We start from the raw sequence: 24,285 nt of genomic DNA, 5'->3' as shown, positions 1-24,285 counted from the left end.
AAAATCATATTAAAGTGACAGAACACAAAATAGTATACATACACACTAATGACTACAAGGTAAAATGTAAACATAAATGTAAAGCTCAGAAAAGACAGGAGCCTGTGTTAATTCTCTCATCTCTATATCCTCACCCTCTGCCACTTTTAAGTTCCTCCCCCTAGAGAGAATTTATTTCCTTGCTGCACTGATGATGGGCTTGGCCATATTACATGCTTTGATCAATAACATATTAAAGATAGCCATGGACACAGATATGAGATGTGCTTGCATGGATGGGCTTCCGTCCTGAACTTCTGCAACTTTCTTAAAAAGAACATGACCATGGGTAGCCCACTTGGCCCAGAAGAATGAGGCATGTGTGGAGAAGAGCCACCCCAACCAACCTGCAAATCTGTGAGCACGATGATAGTATTTTGGTATGCCACTAAGTTTTGGAGTGGCCTGTTATGGTGACAGTTGACTGATACAGAGTGCAGCAAGAATACTGAGTATTTAATAAACAGAAGCAATGTGTTTGAAATTTTCTAATTCGTAGTTATAGTTTGATGTTTTGTTTCTCTTTCACAAAAAAGTCAGCTAAGTATCTTAGGGAAAAAAACAATCCAGGAGTATCTCTAGCATAGTTTGTAATCACATGAATTTTGAGAGAAAATTAAACAATGAGGAGAAAATGGTGTGGGGAAGAAGGCTGAGTGGGAAGGAGAAAAGGTGAAAAAATTTTCTTAGCTTAGTTAGCAAGAAATGGGAGAGAGATCAAAAGAGATGAGCTATGAGAAAAAAATCTAAGTTTATGGTACAGAAGCCACCTCATTTGTAGTTTTCTCTTGTTACTGGCATCATCCAGCTGTGCTTTTCCTGTCTTTGAAAACCTGCACCTTCATTTCCTACAATTATATGTTGTTGTCGTTGCTATTTCTGTTGTAATTAAGACTCTGGTCTTTCTTTCAAGGTTTGCACCTTTCTATTTACTGAATTTCTGGCCTGCATACACCCTGATCCTCAACTAAAAATGTCCTGCATATGGTTCTCTCCTCTTGGAGTAGCAATTTTGATCCAAGATGGATACAACCAACCTCCCTCTCTAGAGCTCCTTTTCTGAGCTCCTCTTTTCAGTATGAATTTATATACTAAAGTATAAGGAGGAGGGTGCAATCTGTTCACAGTGCTGGACCAAGAAAGGCAAGACAAAATGTTCAAAGAAATTCAGCAGGTGCAAACACCATAGAAATCAATAAGCCAAGACTGCATGCAGGCCTTCAGATTCCTTCCTTAATGTTATTTTTATTGCATGATGACATCCTTAAGTGCCCACTATGTGCAAAACAGAATACTATACACACTTCTGGGAAAAAGAAGCATCAGTAATTTCAATATAAATTAAGAACCAGAGAGTTCCACACGAATTGTTTCCCTCCACAGTTGACCCTACCTAATGTTGGGTCTGTTTTAAATATTTTTCAGTAAATATACACCATATTTAACATTGGTATAACTTCTGAGGATGCAAAAAAGGGGATCCCTGGCTTAGACCAAAGAAAGAAGGTAAGCATTTATTATGCTCTTGCTGTATGCCAGACTGTTTTAATTGCTACCAGTTTATCATCTCACTTAATATGTGCACAGATGCACACCCTTTCCATATTTTCTCTATGATATTTGATTTTGGAGATTAAAGAATCAGTGAAAAGTGAAAACTCAGTGCAAAAATCCAATACTATGTTCAAGTAAAATACTTAAATAATGGTACAAAAAAAACTAGAGCCCCACTGACAACAAGAAAGCTTTCTACATTAAATGGTGAATAACTCATAAGTCAGCCATTGGCTCCTGAATTTCCAAATATAAATAAAACTTGGTTTCGTGCAAAAGAAAGTCAAAGGTTTCCATCTTCAGGAGAAAAAAAGGCAACTCTGAAGATGATCTCTAAAAACACTTCCAAGTTTTTTAAGAAAAAGGGGACAAAACACTAATTTGATAGAAAATCCCAAGACATTCTTAAACTTCAGGATCACATTCACTAAAAGCATTGCTAGGCACTATGTAGTACTTCAAAGTCACCTATCAAGGAATAATTAATTAGGGGCACCTGGGTGGCTCAGTTGGTAAAGTGTCTGACTTTGGCTCAGGTCACGATGTCACAGTTTGTGAGTTTGAGACCTGCATCGGGCTCTGTGCTGACAGCTCAGAGCCTGGAGCCTTCTTCGGACTCTGTGTGTGTATTTCTCTCTGCCCCTCCCCCACTCACTCGCACGCGCTCGCGCTCTCTCCCCCTCAAAATAAACACTAAAAAAAAAAAAAAAGAATTAATTATACTGCTGCCTTTAAGGCACATAACCATACATATGTCTATTTTTGCAAATACCTTCTGGATATGCCCTAGTTCATGTTATCTCTTATCATAACAAGAAATCCCCTAACTTCCTAGACAGATAATTCCAAACACATAATATGTCCATGTAACTTCTTTGTAAGCCCCAAACCTGCCTCTGCCTCTAACCAGCTATATAAGCCAAAACAAAACAAAACAAAACAAAGCAAAAACATACTCTGAGTACTTCAATGGACTGAAGACATGGTGAAAACCTTCAATGTGCGCTAGGTTCTTCTACTGTTCTATGGGGGCAGTTCTGTGCTAGAACAACACTGATTTCAAAAGATCCCATCTATTCTACATCTTTTTTTTTTTTTTTTTTTTTATGATTTATTGTCAAGTTGGCTAACAAACAGTGTATACAGTGTGCTTTTGGTTTTGGGGGTAAATTCCCATGATTCATTGCTTACATACAACACCCAGTGCTCATCCCAACAAGTGCCCTCCTCAATGCCCATCACCCATTTTCGCCTCTCCACCCCCCCACCCCCGCCTTAACCATCAGTTTGTTCTCTGTATTTAAGAGTCTCTCATGGTCTAAAGCCTCTTTATCCCTATCTACCAACCCGAATTTACCTACCACTTGCCTTCTGTTAAGATTAAAGGGTCTTCTGGCACTTGCCACAGATTATAATAATATACCATGGTTAATTAATCACCAGACTCTAAGTCTGAAGACAGCACAGACTATTTTGTTCATAAATGTATTCCTAGTAACTAGTACAGTGTCTGGCATGTGTTAGGCACTCAACAATTATTGACTGAATAAATGAATACAGCAGTTTGCAGAGGTGAACAGGAAGGAGTAAGTAGATCATAGGGCTTGAACTCATCTACAGGAAAGACGTACTAACTGCTTACTGGAGATAGAACAAGAAGAATATACAAATCAGGCCCACTTACAAGCCAACTTTCCACACTCTCCACATTCTATCTAGAATTCCACAAAAAGTTTCATTTCCTAGTTTTGGTCTTCTCAATCCTATAGTAACATGAGTCTAAGTACAATATTGCTGAAATTTCCAAATGCAGATTATCTATATCATAACCCCATGAATGGTTGGAGTCAATGCTTATCTCAATCTTTTTTTGGGTTAACAGAACTTTAACATTACAACAAACAAACCACAAACCTCTACGGGTATACAAATCTGAAGGCATGCATTTTCATTCTTCACTATTTACATTTAGGCTTAAATATTCCAAAAGTTCTAAATTTAGAAAGAAGATTTTCCCTATTGTTTTATAGAATCCCAGAGCCACAATCTTAAGCATTCATGTAATACAAAAAAAAAAAAAAAAAAAAGGAAGTAAAGATATAGTTGGTTTTTATCCTTCCTCACCTCAGAGTTCATATCCCTTCCTGCCACCCCAAGCCTACAACAAATCTAACATCTGCATGACATCCATGCCCCTAACAGAACCCCCCCCCCAACCTTATTAACTGGCAGATAACAGAAATGCATCATAAATAGAAATTCTACCTGTAATTTCCCCCAAAGTATTGTTACACAGCATTATCATGTAAGTCTATAAAGAGTTAAATACATGCATTTTGAGTTCCAAAAACCCAAGTATACCAATATTTTGGCACAGTGTTTTAATTTTTTTTTTTAATGTTTATTTTTGAGAGAGAGAGAGACACAGCATGAGCCAGGGAGGGGCAGAGAAGAGAGAGACACAGAATCCAAAGCAGGCTCCAGGCTCCAAAATGTCAACACAGAGCCTGAGGCAGGGCTCAAACCCATGAAATGTGAGATCATAACCTGAGTCAAAGTTGGACACTCAACCCACTGGGCCACCCAGGTGCCCTGGGATACAGTGTTTTTAACTTAGAGCACCTACATTCTGGAAAACTTGTGGGTAATCAAAACTTTTGTGAATCAAGTCATAATCTTGACTACAAAATCTGCAGTTTAAATAAAATATATATTCTTAGGGGCACATGGGTGGCTCAGTCGGATAAGCGTCTGGGTCTCAGTTTTGGCTCAGGTCATGATCTCATGGTTTGTGGGATGGAGCCCCTGTGTCAGGCTCTGACAGCATGGAGCCTGCTAGGGATTTACTCTCTCTCCCTCCCTCTTTGCCCCTCCCCCAATTACATGCCCTCACACATGTGAGGCACACGACTCTGTCTCTGAAAATAAAAAAAAAAACAAAAGAACTATTTGCAGAAATGTCCCAGTCTTCAGCACCTCAGCAAACATGTCCCCCATCCCAGTGGGCTTCAATCACAAATTCTACATTAGGAACTGAATCTCAGTCTTAGGACAGACCTCTCCCAAATTTACTCTTTCTTTTATTCTTCAGAGTTCTCTTCATATTTTTGTAGTTAATCACATGTTACTGGTCAATACTTCCTGGTATTAAACTTTCCCTGACATTCAAATTGCCGTGTGGTTTTTGGGTCCTAATTGGATCCTTATTAATACAACTTCCTCAAAAGCAACTTTTATACTCTAACAACATATTAATGTTGTAATTCTGTATTTTGAAGAGAGTAAGTCCCAAAAATAATTAGAAAGGGAAAAATTAATCATATATATGCTAAGTCCTATCCTAGAACTACGATTAACTGAGCAGTTATGAAAAGTACGGAAGGCATCAGAGATTTCATTACATAGGCATGATTGATAAAATCATTGGCTACTGGTGACTGAACTCAATCTCCAGCCCTCATTTCCGGCCCCTGGACTGGCAGTGGGCTTAGGGTTCTAACCCTCTAATCACAGTGGTTAGTTTTCTGAGGCTGGTTTTACAGCCTCTGAAGCTGCCTAGTCTCCCATCCAGGAGTTAACTCATTAGCATACAAAAGACAGTAAATTCTGAGGATTCTAGAGGCTCTGCGGCAGGAATCAGGGAAAGACTAAATATTTACTTTTTCTTATACAGTATCCAGTCACATAAAGCTACTGGTAGATAACAGAAGACACCAAATTGTTCCATTTTCCCTTGCTCATGGACTTCTCTGCCCAGAATGCTACTGTCAATCTGCCTGGTTGTCTTCCACAGCTCATTTCAAGCACTCCCACCTTGATGAGGCCTTTTCTATTCTTCTTATATCCTCTCCTTGGTCCTACCAATACGTCTTATAAATACGTCTAATATCATATATGCATTTCTGGCTCCCGCACCACCAAACGAGAAGACTTTAGTGTACTACTTATTTCTCAATTTGCTTAACACAAAGAAATAATACTTGAATGCCTGAATATCTAAGCAGAAATGTACAACAGGCAACGGAAACTAGAGTTTATGTAAGGGTGTAACATTTAATTAATTTTGAATATACAAATTAGGTAGTAATGAACATATATGTGAGTGAGAAAATACATTGATCTCTCCAAGACAGCTTACAAAGAAAGCAGAAAATCAAAGAGTAAACCTTGGAAAATTTCCCCAGTTAACAAGTACAAACACATTGTATCAGCAGCCAAATTTTACTGTACAACATAGCCCAAATGTGAACAGTTTAAATATATGTATTGAAAGTTCACATAGCACAAACTGACAAACTCACAGAAATCTTGCCCAACAGCTAGGCCTGTCTGCTGTCTTCTTACCAAATAATTCTAAATTTTTTGAGCGCTTGTAACATGCTTTCAAATACTAAATATCTGTGCAGCACGCTTGAAAAGGTCTAAAACCTTCACCGCAACAGAGTGCAACAACCCCTAAAAGAGGTAGTAACAATTACAACACAATTATTACTCCAGTATATAATACTGTTTCAAGGTGTCTGCAAAAGCAGTTATCACACTACGTAGCATTAGCTCAGCCTCTTGAATGTCCAGGTCCTAAGATCTGTTCACAAGGCAAAGTACTCACAGGTTCTAATAAATAATATTTATCAGGCACTAACTTAAAAGTAAGCTATAATTGTTACCTGTTATTCACAGCAAGTATACTCCACTCAACACTAAATCACACAATATTCTGCTTGAGAGATACTGCAGTAATTACATTTACAGAGCTTTAGCAAAAAATTTTTAAAAAGACAAACTTGTTTTAAACTATGATCAAATTTGGAGGCACATCTGTGAAGATTTTACAATAAAAAAGCTGAGAACACCACTCTAAGACAATGGCTATCAACTGACTAGCAGGATCACAGATGTAATGTGGATGACAACAGCAATAAAATCTACCTCCAAAGTTTAACAATAATACATTACAAGAATATCTTGATACACATATATTTACTTCCTTGGTTGAAGTTATAAGTGCTTAAGTTAGCTTCTGTGAAACACTACCATCTGTCAAATTAACCTTGTTAATCTAAATTTTACTAATTTCCTAGCACTGCTTACATCTAAGTCATTAGTTGGCTTTTGGCTTTAGTGCATAATAGTGATACAATAGAACATAATAAAATTATGCCTACTTATATTTATGCAAACTTCAGTAAAACTATAATAAAAAAATACTTGGAGAGTCCTGGAGACCTGCTTTCCTTTAAAAAGAAAAAAAAAAAAAAGTATTGTCATCAGGTGGAGTATTAATGGACAGGAGGAGAACTTTTCAGAAATGCTGTTGGTTCTCCATAGGGGAAAAGTGAATTTGGCCACCTACACAAACAATGTATAAAATTCAGATCCAAGTAGAATAAGACTTAAATACTGGAGGCAAAACAAGAAAAACAATAGGGGGCAATAAAAGAAAATATCTTTATAAAACAGGGTATGGAAGTTCAGGAAACTAATTACACAAGACTAAATTAAAATAAATTTCTATTCATGAAAGGGCACCATAAGGAGAGTAAAAAGACATCCTGAAAATGGGAAAAGATACTTGCAAAATATGTAAGTAGAAAAAAAAAGTATTTAGACTATAAAGAACTCCTTCAAATCAAAAAGAAAAAGGAAAAAAGAAAAAACAAGAGAAACAAATGTGAATTTCATAGGAAAAAAATCTTAATCGTCCATAAACATAAAAAGGTAACTGTGGGCACCAGGGTGGCTCAGTCAGTTAAGCATCTGGCTCTTCATCTAGGCTCAGGTCATGATCTCAAGGTTCGTGAGATCAAGCCCCATGTTGGGATCTGCACTGACGGAGCCTCCTTGGGGTTCTCTCTCTCCCTCTCTCTCTGTCCCTTCCCCACTTGTGCTCTCTCTCTCAAAACTAAATAAATAAACTTAAAATAAAGGGGGGGGGGGGGTAACTGAATAACTTACCAGCATTAGGACAGTTAAGTTCTGGTGTTTCCAGAAGTATAAATGAACTGCAACTCAAAGGTTTATTTATTTCATACGAACCTTGACTCTTACACCTCAAAGCACACACAAAAATAAACTGTTGGGGCATCTGGGTGGCTCAGTCAGTTGAGTACCTGACTCTTGATTTTGGCTGAGGTCATGATCTGAGGGTCGTGGGGTTGTGGGGTCGAGCCCTGCTCCTGGCTCTGCACTGAGTGTACAGCCTGCTCACCCTCTCTCTCTGCCCCTCTTCCCCACTTGCACTCTCTATAAAATAAAATAAATAAAATAAAATAAGTAAAATAAAATATAAAATAAAATAAACTCTACATAAATGACAGACCTACATGTAAATGTTAAAATAATAAAACATTTTAGAAGAAAACACAGAGGAAAAAAATTGTAAACTAAGGTTCAAGAAAATTAGGTCAAAGCACTAACTGGGAAAAAAAAAAGGAACAATGAACATTAATGTTAAAATAGTTTAGACTTCAAATAAACTGATAAGCAATTGACAAGCTACACATTAAGGGGGGAAATATACGTATATGCACAAATTATATGTATGTATATATATGTATGGCATTCAGAATATATAAATTACTACAACTTGGTAACATTTATTTGTATAACATATAAACAGATTACTTGTATAAGATATAAAAATGATCAGTAAGGAATACATGAAAACAGCCGTTCAAAGTACCTCCCCAACACACTCCCTGCCTATCTCCAGACCCTCCCAGAGCCCCATTCCCTCTTCTCCACAGAAAGCCCCCTGAAACCCTAAGACAGGAGGGAGAGGAAGAACAAAGGTTCTGTTGGTTGGCCCCCTCCCTTTGTGCATGAAACCGAAACAGCTCTATGAGCTCTACTATCTCTTCCAGCAGTGCAACGGGTAGAAGGTTCCTGACTGCCAAAGGCACAGCCAAGAATGCAGGGAAATGTTTTCATTTCCATCAGAAAACTACAGACCCTGAGCTAGAGTTTGCCTGAGCCAACTTCAAGATGGCCAAGAGCAAGCCAATGGCAACACCAAAGAAAACCAATATTCACAGGCTCCTGGGACCATATGTCCTCACATAGGACTCCATGCCCTAAGGGGGCTATTGTGATTCCTACATCGAACCCAGCCATCCCATATGCTGCCTTCATCTACCCAGCAACATGCTCAGGTGCAAGGGTACCACTCCTCTGATGCCACCAGCAGGAATGGAAATACATGCTGTCAGTTTTCTATTAGTTCTGCAGTCTTATCACTATTTGAAGCCCTGGACCCCTAGGAAAGAAGCCCAGAAGTCACTTCTGAGAATCTGTATGTTATGACCAGAATAGGCACACAAAGTGTCCACTGACCCCACAAAGCTTGTGCAAAGAGCTGCTTCTTCTAAAAATTGAGAATTTTAAACCTGAGACAGTGGACTGCTGCAGGTTTCTTTAAATTCTCTTCCTCAGCCCTGCTCTGCCCCATAGCCTTTGTCTAAGGCCTCATGCGAAGACTTCAAGGGCGTTCTTGATGAGAAACCCAGACCAGTTCAAATGCTCAGTGAAGGACACAGCAAGCCCCACACCATCAGCCCAAAGTTGTGGAGCCCAAAGTAGCTCCACCTCAAAGAAACAAGATATTTGATTTTGCATGTATTCTGGCATGAATTATAACACATAAACTTGTGTATATGAGAGTGTAGCATTGTTCTCACATTAGTGTTACCATAGTAATGGACTTGGCCACTAATGTTTCTTCATTCCTGGTCCCTCTCTTCTCCTCCACGTCCTTCCAGCTTCACTGATGACCTAGCTCTCGGCTAAGCAGCCAATCCTGCCTCAGGCCTAGTACCACTCATCTCCATCCCACCCATTTCAAGGCTGAACAGCACCAACAAACACCCAGCAAGTATGAGCTGTTTCCTTTTCCAGTTCAAATCAGTCTCTTCCTTCTTGTACTCCCATGGACCAAAACTGTAATAAAAATCTTTCTTGACCCAACTGCTTACCTCTCCACAATTCAGCCCACCCACCATTGGTCCTGCAAGTTCTTTCCAAACTTGCAAACAAAGTACCCTGTGCAACAAAATATTCTGTACCCTGTGCAACAAAAAAGATTTCTCTTGTGTAATTAATTATCAAAGACATTAATTTAATGTTAGTTTGAGGCATGAAGAAGAGGGTTTTCATTCTTCAGCAGTGATCTTTTTAACAGGCGTTTAAAAAGTGATAAAATGAAGGACAATTATGCAGTTTCATTTTGTTTTGTAAGCATATCAGTACTTGCTTCTAAAACGTAGCTCTAGCAACATCTTTAACTTTTTAGTTATGATTAGTGCTGATCCCAAGTGAATGTAAAACTGGATAGAATAGCTGGCCTTTGAACAACACAGGTTTGAACTGTGCAAGTCCACTTATATGTGGCTTTTTTTTTTTCCAGGAAATATAGTACAGTACTATAAATGTATTTTCTCTTCCTTTTGATTTTCTTAGTAACATTTCTTTTCCCTAGCTTACTGTATTAATCAACTATGTTACCAGTAAGGCTTCCAGTCAACAGTAGGCTTTTAGTAGTTAAATTCTAGGAGAGTCAAAAGCTATACAGATTTTCAACTGCATGGGGGCTAAACACCCCAGCCCCCACATTATTCAAGGGTCAACTGTATATGAGAAGCAATATATAAAACTCCTCCAAAAGTGGCCAATAAGCATATGAAAAAAAGTTTAAAACCACTAGTCATTAGGGAACTACAAATTAATACCACAATGAGGTACTACTACATACTCACTAAAATGGCTAAAACATAAAAGTTGACAATACCAAGTGTTGACAAAATTGTAGACCAACTTTAACACACTGGCTGATAGGAATGTACAATAGTACAACCACTTTGAATAACCACTTAGTAATAGTTTATAACAATTATATTCCTCTGTACTTGCCCAAAGGAAATGAAATATGTCTCCTCAAAGATCTACTTACAAATGTACATGTAGCCATATTACTCATAAGAGTCACAGACTGGAAACAACCCAAAAGCCCACCAAAAGAACCATGTTTACACAGTTTGTAATATTCATATAATGAAATATTACTCAGCAACAAAAAGGAACTACTAACATGTAATAACGTGGCTGAATCCCAAAAACATTTTGCTGAGCAAAAAAATGTTAAATGCAATAAAAAGGAATTTTAAGATTCCATTTATGTGAAGAACTAAGACAGCCAAAACTGACTTATAGTAATAGAAATCAGATCAATGGTTACCAGGTACAGGGAGTGTAGGGATACTAAACTGAAAGGGTGATATAAGGGAATCTTGTCGAGTTGTCAAAATTCATCTAATTATATTCTTTAAATGGATGTTTCCATTTTATTTATTTATTTATTTATTTATTTATTTATTTATTTTTGTAAATATACCACAGTAACATTAACTTAGAAAAGTCAAGATAGCAGCTAGTGGGATGTGGAAGGAAGGGGCAGTTTGAGGGAGACACAAAGGAAATTTCTAGAATAAAATGTTCTATTTCATGTCCAGGGTGGTACAAAGAGTAGTAATCTTACTATATTTCTTTAAAGTGTACATAAGCTTTCATATGCTTTGGTTCACACACACACACACACACAAATTTTCAGAAATGATTCATATACACACACCCCAAAAAGGGAAACAGGAAGACTGTAACCTTAGCATATATAGTTGTTTCCCAACTCCTTGATATATGAGTCAATGGCTAAAAAGAAGACTAAATCTGCCCTACTGACGTTGGGGGCGAGGGGGCAGGGAGCAATTATTCCCATCCATGCACCTGAAGCTTTGAGTTTCCATACAGATGTTGACCCTGAAAGCCTGAGGGAGGAGGCACTTCCCTTAAGACAGGACAGCACATCAGTGAACTGATGGGGAGAAACACCTGAAACAAAAGAAAGCCTATGTGTTCAAAGAGATTCTGCTCCCCTGTTAAGTTGGGTGTACTGTAATAATTCAAACTCTGGAGGAGCCCTGCAGTCAATTCACACAAGTGCTGAAAAAGCATTCTCATCTTTAAGAATACTAATTAATTTCAACTAGTGGTCTTCAAACTTTAAGTACAGAAGAATCAGTTGTGATTCTTATTGAGAATGCCCTAGTCCAACTCTTGGATTTGAAACAGTAAGTCTGAGGTGAAGTACAGCATTCTACAGTTTTAGCAAGCACCACAGGAAATGAATAGTCCACAAACCACACTGTAAGAAACTCTGACCTAAACCTCTATCAACAAAGCTAAAGAGACAAGAAAAACATTGCTAGACATTTTTAAATATTAAATAATTTTTAAGTTTATTTATTTTGAGAGAGACAAAGACAGCACAAGTTGGGGAGAGGCAGAGAGACAGGGGGACACAGAGAATCCCAAGCAGGCTCCACACAGCCAGTGCAGAGCCCGATGCAGGGCTCAAACCCGCGAAGCCATGAGATGGTGACCTGAGCTAAAACCTAGAGTCAGATGCTGAAACGAATGAGCCACCCAGGTGCCCCCAGACCAAATAATTTTTAAAAAGTAGATAGACTGTACTAAAACAGTTAATAGAGAGGAGAAAAAAGACACCTTTCAAAAACTACTTATCACATGTACAAAACAAGGTATCATGACAAGGAGAATATTCTTGGAAATTAATACAAGTTTGCCAAAATAAACACAAGTGGTCATAAGTTCAACTTTTACTTCATCTACTTAACCCACACTGCACAGTGACATTCCAAAATGCCTTTCATAAGCCAAATTTGACCTTTCATATATTACATAAATTAATGATTATTATAAGCTATGATGCCATATCACCATGTTTATTTGTAGGAAAAAGGCAGACCACTGCTGCAGTCAAGTTACGCTCAAGTCAGTTCTATGACATTACAGAGTATTAACGTGTTGCAGAGTCAGGGAAGGAAAGATTACAGTAACTACCCCTACTCTAAACACATCAGGGCAGGAATGAATAATTATGGAATGCTCCCTGGGGGAAAAGAAAAGGGAGGGCCCATGATAAAAATTAAGTGCACTGCCTGATTTTACAAGAGGTAGGATGAGAGAAGTAACTGACAAACTATCTTCTGACAAACCAACTACCTCCCCACACACCACCCAGGAGGTCTGGACCGAAACTTTCACAAGTCACCAGGACTCAAAAGAAAAAGTACATGCAAGCATCAAAATTTAAAATACAACAATATTCTTTAGTTCTTCAGAAACAGAACCCTTTTTATGACATATAAGTTCATACAACTAACAACATGTAAATACTTTAGCAACTCATCAGGTACCGAGGTAGGGAACTGTCCTTTAAAGTCAGCAATAAGACAATATCCAGGGATGCCTGGGTGGCTCAGTCAGTTGAGCATCTGACTTCAGCTCAGGTCATGATCTCACAGCTAGTGGGTTCGAGCCCCACATTAGAATCTGTGCCGACAGCTTAGAGTTCAGAGCCTGGAGCCTGCTTCAGATTCTGTCTCCCTCTCTCTGCCCCTCCCCTGCCTGCACTCTGTCTCTCTCTTTCTCTCTCTCAAAAATAAATAAACATTAAAACAAATAAAAAAAAAAAAGACAACAATATCCATTATTATCACTTCTAAGCAACATTTATTAAAGGTCTAACCTAGTACAATAATAAAAAAATGATATTACAGGCATAAAAATTAGAAATAAATTGTCAAAATTTATTCATGATATAATTTTACATAGAAAATCCAAAATCATCTCTGGAAAAGTATTGCAATAAAAAAGTTTATTTTCTATGGATAGAAGATCAATATACAAAAGCCATTTGCAAGTGAACATAGTAACAAGTAACAATAGCAAATCTTTGAAAGTACCACATATAATTATCAGAAATTATCAACTATCTAAAACGAATAATGTACAGAAATTCTACAGTTATAATTAAAAACCGAGTAAGAGATCTTAAAGAAGACCTAAATAAAAGAAGTATACTCTATTCATGGATAGAATCAATATCATAAATATGTTAATTATCCCAAAATAGTCTATACGATCAATCGAATTAATAAAAAACTCACACGAGAGTTTTTCAGAGAAACTGGCAAGATTATTCTAAAATTTCTAAGGAAGAAGAGTGTCATGATATTTTGGAAGAGAAGCAAACTTACTTTTCCAGTACTAGAGACTATTATGAAGCTACAACAATGAAGACAGGATGGTATTCACAAAATGAATGATGAAACAAAAGACAGCACAAGAAAAAAAGAGCATTAAATAAAGCTTTTGTATATGACAAATGGCATGTCAGTTCAGTGAGATAGAGCCCTACCTATTCAATAAGGTAAAATTAACAAAAACAAAAACAAAAAATATATGATAAAAATTAAATTGGATCCCCACCTCACACAAGTTACAAAAAGCAACTGAGATAGAATAAGGTCTAAATGTTGCAAACAACATTTAAAACTCTCAGTGGAAAACACAGATGAATATCTTTAAGCTATCAAGTAGAAAAAAGTTCCTGAATTTAAAACAATGAAAATTAAAAATATGTACCTTCGACAATTCATAAAGGTACAATAAAAGGGAAATCAAAGGTAGGGAGGGGCACCAGGGTGGCTGAGTAAGTTAAGCATCTGACTCTTGATTTGGGCTCAGATCATGATCTCACAGTTCCTGGGTTCCCACAGGGCTCAGGGCTGACAGGGTGGAGAATCCTTGGGATTCTTTCTCTCTCTCTCTGTCTCTCTCTCAAAATAAATATGCATTTTTAAAAAATATTTAAAAAGGAAATCAAAGGGAAGATAAACATAGGATTCAAGATAATTATAATTTCAAATGCAAATACAGGGACGGAAATGAAAATGAGACTAGTTAGATATAGGTTACTTCCAAAGGTATAGCTTTTGTTTTAAGTAGAGTTCATGTGTATTTATTATTAAAAAGTAAAAATTTGTAAGTATTAATATTAATAAGCAATTTTATGAATAAATGAAAACTTATTTGCATGGACAGCTGATCATAAACCAATATTTATTAATTCAATTCTGTTTACCTCACAATTGGTATTGTAGATTATTAAAAGTCCTCAAAATATTATATGACCACCTGTGGAGGTAGTACATCTAGAACTGGTACTACAAAAATAATAATTTGTACAATCTAACTAAAAATTTATCTCAGCATATAGAACAAAAAGGAGTGAAAGAAATTATAAAATAAAATTTACAGCAAATAAGAGAGATGAATGGTATCGAATATTCAAATAATTCAGTTATGGAAGGAGGGCAGGGGGGGAAGGAATTGAGTAGAATTGATAATTTTAGAATGTATATCTTTTCCCTAAGAACACGAGGCTTTTCAGATCAAAATTCCTAGGCAGGACTGTTAAGAAGGAACACACACATGTAAAATTTCTGGTTTCTAAAACCAAAGGGGAAATCTTACAAGCTTACAGATAGTTAACTAAAAACTTCAAAAATGAACTATTGGGACCTCATCAAGATAAAAAACTTCTGCACAGTGAAGGAAACAATCAACAGAACTACAAGACAACCAACAGAAGTTATTTGCACCTGATATATGGGATATAGCATTAGTATCCAAAATCTACAAAGAACGTATCAAACTCAACACCCAAAAAACAAATAATTCGGTTAAGAAATGGGCAAAAGAACACTTTTCCAAAGAAGGCATCCAGACGGATAACAGACACATAAAAAAATGTTCAACATCACTCATCATCAGGGAAATACGTGTCAAAACCACAATGATACACCCTCTCACACCTGTCAGAAAGGCTAAAATCAACAACACAAGAAACAACAGATGTTGGCAAGGATGCAGAGAAAGGGGAACCCTAGTGCAAACTGGGAATGCAAACTGGTGCAGTCACTCTGGAAACTAATGTGGAGGTTCCTCAAAAAATTAGAAATAGAACTTACCCTATGACCCAGCAATTGCACTACTAGGTATTTATCCAAAGGATACAAAAATGCTGATTTGAAGAAGTGCATGCACCCCAGTGTTTACAGCAGCACTATCAACAATAGCCAAACTATGGAAAGAGCCCAAATGTCCATCAACTGACAAACGGATAAAGAAGATATGGTACGTATATACAATGGAATATTACTTGGTGACGAAAAAGAATGAAATCTTGCCATGTGTAACAACATGAATGGAACTAGAATGAATTATGCCAAGCTAAATAAATCAGAGAAAGATAAATATCACATTATTTCACTCATGTGGAACTTAAGAAACTAAACAGATGAACGGGTGGAAGGGAAGCAAAAATAAGATACAGAGAGGGAGGCAAACCATAAAAGACTCTTAAATACAGAGAACACACAGGGTTGCTGGAGAGGAGGTGGGTGAGAGGACGAGCTAAATGGGTGATGGGCATTAAGGAGGGCATTTGTTGACATGAGCACTGGGTGTGTAAGTGATTTCTTAATTGAATTATTTGTTTTCTGGGTGTTGAGTTTGATACATTCTTCGTACATTTTGGATACGAATGCTATATCCCATATATCAGGTGCTAAATTCTACTCCTGAAACCATTGTGTCCACTGTATGTTAACTAACTTGAATTGAAATAAAATTAAAAAAAAAAAGAGTTAACTAACAACTTATCTACAACTTATCTACTTTGGTAGAGTAACACCAAACGGTATTATATTTTACAGAAAAACCTAGTTAATATTAAATACCGAATTTTTAAAAAATTCTTCATTGTTTTTTTTTAATGTATTTAAGTTCAAGTTAGTTAATATACAGTGTAGTACTAGTTTCAGAAGTAGAACCCAAAGATTCACCACTTGCATATAACACCAAAGGATATAAATAACTAATTTTTAAAAACTAATTGGCTACTAATGTATCTATAACGCAAGTAATATTTTTGATGTAAGGTATATCTTAAGAAATTTAAAATGCCATTATTTAGAATTACAATTCCATATTATCCCAACAAAATCAGGAATACTATACATAAAAATATGTGAAAAAGCCTATTTTATTGAGGACAAAGGAAAACAGAGAAAACTATTCATTTTGGCACCATCAGAAAACTATGTTTAAATATATATTTAAAATTAAAAGAGCAGAAATGAGGGGCACCTGGGTGGCTTAGTCAGTTGAGCATCCAATTCTTGATTTCAGTTCAGGTCATTATCTCATGGTCAAAAGATCATGCCCCACTTGGGGCTCCTCACTAGGTAGGGCGCATGGGGCTCTCTCTCTCCCTCTGTCTCTCCCCTGCGCATGTTCCTACTTTCTAAAATAAACAAAGGGCAGAAATGAGAAAGATTTCCCAATCATAGAGGATATAAGAGGCAAGGGGGTGAGGGAGGGTGATAGAATGAAAACTTTATCAAGCCATCAAAGCTGGGTGGGGAAAACAATAGAAACTCAGATGACAAAAAATTCATGAGTTATCATATGTAAATGATGAAATTGTATTAAAAGACTAGCAAAAGCACACAAGTTTGGATTCAGATATATTAGAAATAAAAAGAATCTGATGAAATTATATTAAAAGTACCTCAACATCTCTCAGAATTAAGACACAAGGAAAAAACACGAAATAAACCACACTATGCGTACATTTAATATATCAACATAGAACTCTGTAACTTTCAAATACACATCCTTTTCATATGCTCATCAATACCTCATGTACTTAGTCATACAAAAATCTTAATTTCTAAAACTATTACAAATCATCTTGTTTAAACAGCATATTCAAACTAAAAATCAACAACTTAAAAAATGCAACATTGAGATACCTGGGTGGTCCAGTCCCTTAAGCACCCAACTCTTGGTTTCAGCTCAGGTCATAATCTCTAGTTCGTGGGATCAAGCCCCGCATCAGGCTCTGTGCTGACAATGTGGAGCCTGCTTGGGATCCTCTCTTTCTCCCTCTCTGCCTCTCCCCTACTCATGCTCTCTCTCTCAAAATAAATAAATAAACTTAAAAAAAATGCAACATCTTGAGACATACAACAAAAAAACAAAAAACAAAAACTTTTAAAGAAAATGAAGTCAAATCTCAAGCAAAGAAAACCAACAGTCCAAAATACCTGTCATTATTACTCTATTAGAAACTCACCAAGTATAAAAAGAGCAATAATAACCTCCAAAAAAAAAAAAGGAGAAAGGTGGAAAATACTTAAGACAAAAAGCAAAAACTAATGAAGTAGAAGATAAAACAGAGCTTATAAAGGAAACAAAGAAGTGGATTTTGAAAGAGCAGTGAAATAGATCAACATCTGGCAAAACTGAGACTAAAACAAAACAAACAGGAGTGAGAAAAGGATCTGTCTACACAGCCAGATTTAAGAAAAAAATCAGACCTGTACATACGTACACATATACATCTAAATGAAATCAAACCTAAATCAATAAACATTTTTAAAATTGATGCTGGAATTGATGCTGGAAGAGGTAGAAACCTAAAAGGTAATAGTCAAAATTTGGAAGGCTTATCTAAAACTTGTTCTAAATAAAATGGTCTGCCTGCTATAGTCATATTCATCAAAACTTCAAAGTAACAAGTACTTAGATTTAACAATAAAAAATGGCTAAAAACCAACAATTTTGAATGATTTAACTTAACCCTACACTAAACAATTCCAAAAGCATAGGAAAACTCAACAAACTTTCTAATGATTTTATAAGCTAACCTTACCCCAATAGCCCATATGCAGAAAAGCAAACTGTGTAACCAATCTCATCTAAGAATATCGATACTAAATTCCAGATTAAAATTTAGTATATCGAATTTGGAGGCATCATGACTAAATTAAATTTTACCAGAAAGCAATATAGCATAATGGTTACGAATGCAGGCTCATAACCTGCCTGCAATGACCATGAATTTAAATTCCACCCCAACACATACTAGCAATGAAATGTTGTTTTAGTTCTTTTCTAATACTCTTTCCTCAACCACAACATTCAGGGGAAAAAAAAAAAAAAAAAAACAATTGTGCTCACCTAATAATGTGTTTGGAAAAAAATTAATGAATAAAAAGTTTTTAAAACTCCAAGCACAATTCCTTAACATAGAAATATATATCATATTTCACATATGTTATCTATTACAGTCGTTTTTACTACTGACACACAAATTATCACATAGGTAATTGCAAAAGGAAAAAGGAAAAGGCATTTGATAAAAAAATCAAAATCTGTTTTCAAAACATTTAAAAAACTTAGAGGGCTATAAGGAAATCTCCACATCATAATGAAACAATACATAACAGAAACTAACATTAATCCTAACAGTATTCTGTAATATTAGCTAAAGCAATAACAATGAAAATAAAAGTATGAGTATTAACAAGGAATAGGTCAGAATGATAATTACTTGCAAATGATATAACTATAAACATAGAATATTAAAGAAAATCAACAGAATATTTATTGAAACTGATGAAATTCATTAAGGCAGCTGGATACAATGTTATCCAATGCTGGATACAAATCAAAATTAGGTGAGAAAGAGAAAGAATAAGAAGGGAGTAAGTACCTGGATCCTGTTTCTTTGCCCAAACCAAGTCTTGTGCTAATAACAACATAACCAATTATTTAGTACTAAAGAATATCCCTTTTATGTAATGTTTACAGTGATTTACATAATGTTAACTGTCCCTTGAAATGCTGTACTATATTTTCATGACTTTAAATGATAGCTAAATTAGAAAATACTAATTTAACTAAAATATTTACCCTGCATTCAGTTTGTATTATTTTTCCAAGTTTTGCTTTAACTCTTAATTTGGTTGATCTATGACATCTTTCCCACCTAACACCCCTCTGTAATTAAGTGAAAGTTGACTGCTGACCCATTAAATTCCTTCTGCCTCCATCCTCTAACATTTCGTTTTTGTCCTCCCTGTCCAGAAATAAATGCATGCTTACCTCCACCAAACACTCAGGATCTAAAAGAGTTGCTCACGTCTAATCATACTAACTTTAAGGCTTTAATGGAAGATTCAGAGTCACTTAATGACTTGCCCAAGGTCACAGAAAGGTGATTTAGACCTAACCCACACTCTATGGTCTTTTCACTACACAGCCTATATTCCACAGTTGTCCACGGTTTCTCAATAATTAAATCTCGAGATTCCATTAAGAAACTAAAATAACTACTGCATTTGCATTTCTTTTAGAAAACATTCACTCATTACTTCACTCATCAAATATTTACTGAAACCTACTGTGTGCAAGAAACATTCTAAGCTCTAGGGTAAAACAAAATAGGCAAAATACCTGCCCTATCAACCTTATATTTTATTCAACTCAGAAGAATGCACTTAATGTAAATAGCATCCAGCTCACTTCACTCTATAAATCAATTTGGTCCTTAGGAGGAAGCTTTCTATCGCTGCCCTCAAGATCCCTCATTTAGGACTTGAATCTATGTATGTATCAGATTTTTGAGATCTAAGGATCCTACATTTAGGTAAATATCAAGCACAAATACTGAAGGTATATGTTCAAAACCAAAATTATGCACAGGATTTAACTATCTCTAATCTTATTTTATTTTTTAAATATTTTTAAAAAAATTTTTTAATGTTTTTTATTTATTTTTGAGACAAAGTGACAGAGCATGAGCAGGAGAGGGGCAGAGAGAGAGGGAGGCACAGAGTCTGAAGCAGGCTCCAGGCTGAGCTGTCAGCACAGAGCAAGATGCGGGGCTCGAACTCAGGAACCATGAGATCATGACCTGAGCCGAAGTGGGAGGCTTAACCGACTGAGCCACCCAGGCGCCCCTAGCTAATTGTTTTAAAAAATGTTTATTTGTTTTTCAGAGACAAAGAGAGCACGGGGGGGGGGGGGGGGGGGGGGGGGGGGGGGGGGGGGGGGGGAGAGGTAGAGGGGGAGAGAGGGAGGGAGAGGAGGGGAGAGGAGGAGAGAGGGGGAGAGAGGGGGAGAGAGGGGGAGAGAGGGGGAGAGAGGGGGAGAGAGGGGGGGAGGGGGGGAGAGGGGGAGAGAGGGGGCAGAGGGGGAGAGGGAGGGAGAGGGAGGGAGAGAGGAGGAGAGAGGGAGAGGAGGAGAGAGGGAGAGGAGGGAGAGGGAGGGAGAGGGAGGGAGAGAGGAGGAGAGAGGGAGAGGAGGGAGAGGGGGGAGAGGGGGGAGGGGGGGAGAGGGGGGGGAGAGAGAGGGGGGGAGAGGGGGGGAAGAGGGGGAGAGAGGAGGAGAGAGGAGGAGAGAGGGGGAGAGGGGGGGAGAGGGGGAGAGAGGGAGACAGAATCCCAAACAGGTTCTGCACTGCCAGCACCGAGCCCCATACAGGCCTTAATCTCACGAACCACGAGATCATGACCTGAGCCAAAATCAAGAGTCCAACAACCAACTGAGCCATCCAGGTGCCCCTAACTACAGCTAATCTATCACTGACCATCTCACCTGTATCACCTAAAGCTCAAAAAAAGCTTTCTGCAGTTTTTACTACATCTCATCACTCCATACTATTTCATAAACTTCAGCAATCAAGCAAAGAACACATCAGAGGAAAAGACAGCCCCTGGTCCTATACTGTGATAAGCTACTTTGCAGGTGAACAAAAGATAGATGAAAGCTCTGCGTTGTGCTATTAAAAAGAAAAAAAAAAGATTACTAATCATCCTTTTGAAAGAAAAAAAAAGAATCCTGAAAATAAAGCAAACTGTTCCAACTACTGGAATAGAACTATATACATAAAACAAATATACATGTGCAATCACATAACTTTTTAAGGAAAGCAGAAAATAGGCTGAAATTTTGGTTATGCAACTAGACACTTCTTGCTTTCCTGATAATTCATAAAGTTTCTAAGTGAAAACAAAGAGTTTCACTTTTGTTTCTTCTAAAGTATGAAGTTCACTTCCTAGTTACTAGCTTGAAGTCCACTTCCTAGTTACTAATTTGGTGAATTTAAATCTATCTATTCGTTTATAGTGGATGGTTTAAAGTATTTATAACTATGTAAATATTTTTAAATAGTTCTACCATGAATAACAAAGTAATAGTTTATTAACGTGAAAAGCAAACAAACACATTGTTTCTTTAAAACACACACACACATAAATACCACTATGGAAGTATAAAAATAAATGCATAATATCGCCCCCCCAAAATTCCCCTATATCACTAAAATGATCTAACACACACACTAAAAATATCATCATAATGGTAATATTGTGGATTAACAACTATTCCCTTTGTGTAAGGAGGGAGTTCATTAAACTAGTAAATTGGATTTGATGGCCAAGATCACTTGCAATAATTTGATTCTTGATTCCACAATTTTATGCATAAACCTCTGAACCAGGAAGATCTCCACTACCTGAGTCTATGCTAAAGAAGTACTTTAGTCAAAATCAATTAAAAAAAAAAACAAAACTGACAAACTTCTTGCCACAGTTCAAACTTAAAAGATGTGAAAAGTAGGAGCCACTTTGAAATGTCCAACTTTGAAACAAATAGGCTTTAATATGCAACACTGAGGAGAACTATAAACAAAAATGATATCAAACCTATTAAATACTGCTTAGCATACATATGAACACAAGATCCTGCTCTAAGTATTAACACTTTGTCACATACTCAACATCAAAAAGTAAAGTCTAAGGAATTCAAAGTAGAATAGAAAGGATTAGGAGATAAACTGTTCTAAACTCCCATTATTAAATCTAGAATCATTTCACTGTAAATGAACTGCAGTCTGCAACAATCTTCCCAATTGACCAGTAACAGTTAACTAACACCAGGAGTTCCAGAAACAACTTTCCCAAAGTGCCTAAAATAACAATGCACACGATCCCTGCTTTCCAAAATTCTTGAGCATCTTCAATTACCTCAAGTACTATCATAGAATTCTAAAAATAATCTCAAAGCAAAAACTTAGCGGACAAAGCAGAAACTTAGCAGACAGTGAGTATACACACAGTTCCTTTGAGAGCAGCAGGCCTTATTCTAAAATCAAGCCCAGGTAGGATACAAACTACGCCAAAACTACAATAGGGTGGGGCATTCATTACTCACCCAGATAAACCAAACACAGCTTTGGGAGCAGCTCGCGGTAAACCCTAGCTATCCCCCAAATTTCAAAACGACTAAAGCAATGTTTTCTTTTTGCCCAACATGCTTTTCACAAAATGACAAGGCCAAAAAATAAATAAATAAATAAATAAATAAATAAATAAATACAATTAAGTCATGGCCAACAACTCTTCAGGATATGGTGCAAGCCATGATCGTGCACTTGAGATTCTGAAAGGAAATCTCGACTAAAAGGAACCTCTCTCACCACTCGCTATAAAAGATCTGAAGCCTCACGCAGATTTTATTTTACTTTGTTGAAGAGAGTGACCACTTGAATGTGTGACCGAGTCAGGAGTAAAGGGTGAAGGAGGGAATAAGGTCAAACTGAGGGGACAAAAGATTCCTGGAATAAACATGGCCAGGAAGGTTTCCTTTCTTAGAGGCAGTTTCTATATTCAGAAAGAAAGAAAAAGAAACACAGAAAGGAAAAGGAACCAACCAAACCCTCTACTTCCACAGAGTCCACCTGGTAAATGTACCTGCCCCGCCAGGCAGGCAATTCAAGTCAAAGGAGACCCTTTTGCCAACTAGCAGGCCTGGAATGCTCCCACCTTCGAAATACAAATTGTGTTCGGGAAGGATGACAACTGGCTACTCCGTTTTCTAAAGGAAGGAGGCGGTGAATAAAGTTTAATTCAGAAGCCCTACAGAGGAGTGTAGGAATGTGAGGGTCGCTCTCAATACACAGCCAGCACTGTCTGCTACGGGAAAACAAGGAAGTGGCTTGAAACCCACTAACTACACCCCACTTCCCACACGCAACCTCGCACAGGGCGCGACGCCCCCAAAGGCGACAGGCAGGGACGGTGGGCAGCGGAGGCCCGAGGGGCGGAGGGGGAAGGCCGGGAGCGGGTGAGGACGGCACGTCGGAAGGAGGAGCGGGACCGGGCCGCGCCGGCTCCCGGGCTCGCCTCACCTTCTGCGCCGCGCTCTGCTGCAGCACATTCTGCTCCACGGTCATGGCCCCCGCGGTGCCGGCGGCGACACGGGCGGCGGCGTGCGGCTCCTCGCGCCTCCGCCGGCCCTGGCAGCCGCGCTCTGCCGAGCTCCAGGGAACGGCGCGGACCGCCGGGGAGTACAGCGCCCCCGCCAGCCAGGCGCGAAGGCGATGGCGGCCGGCGTGCGCGGGCACCGCGGGCTGGCGGCGAGGCGCGGACAGCGAGGGCCACGGCGGCGGCCCCACGACTTCGCGCGGCCCGCCTCAGCGCGGCTCGTCCGCCGAGGCCCGGGCCATGAGCGGGCGGCGGACGCTGGGGCGCGAGAGGGCGCGAGCAAGCCGGGCCGCGTCACGCGCGCGCGCTCCTTCGCTGGAGGCTCGCGGGCCACTGCGGGGAAGGGAGAAGGGACCGGAGGGAGCCGCGGGCTGGAATGGCGCTGTTCTCCTCCCTCCTCGACTCCTCCTCCCCTCCCCCAACCGCCGTCACCTCCCCCGCCCGGCGACTCCTCCCCCGCCGAGCCCCGCCCGCCGGCCTCCCTAACCCTATATTGTGACCCGCGGGGTGGCGGGGCGGGGCGGGGCTGACTTGAAGCCCCGCCCCCAGCCCGGCCCCGCCCCGCCTTGCGCGGCCCCGGCGCTCCCGGGGTGGGGCGAGGGCGCGCCCCGCGGGCTTTGCCTCGGAGCCGCCCCTGCGGCAGGTTGCGCGAAGCCTT

General features: G+C 38.6%; 1 protein-coding gene across 1 annotated transcript in view; it reads right to left on the bottom strand.

Annotated features, from left to right (window-relative positions):
• USP25 (ubiquitin specific peptidase 25) overlaps positions 1 to 23,684 on the bottom strand; it is a 151,232-nt gene extending 127,548 nt beyond the window's left edge. The window contains exon 1 of the mRNA XM_058731764.1: positions 23,552 to 23,684. Coding sequence (XP_058587747.1) covers positions 23,552 to 23,596 — 45 coding nt within the window. The 5' untranslated portion in view covers positions 23,597 to 23,684. The remainder of the gene's footprint in view (positions 1 to 23,551) is intronic.
• Between the last annotated feature and the right edge of the window lie 601 nt (positions 23,685 to 24,285).

This window comes from Neofelis nebulosa, chromosome 5 (genome assembly GCF_028018385.1).
Source record: "Neofelis nebulosa isolate mNeoNeb1 chromosome 5, mNeoNeb1.pri, whole genome shotgun sequence".
NCBI lineage: Eukaryota > Metazoa > Chordata > Mammalia > Carnivora > Felidae > Neofelis > Neofelis nebulosa.
The sequence above is the reverse complement of the archived record's forward strand: the minus strand, read 5'-3'. Positions and strand labels throughout refer to the sequence as shown.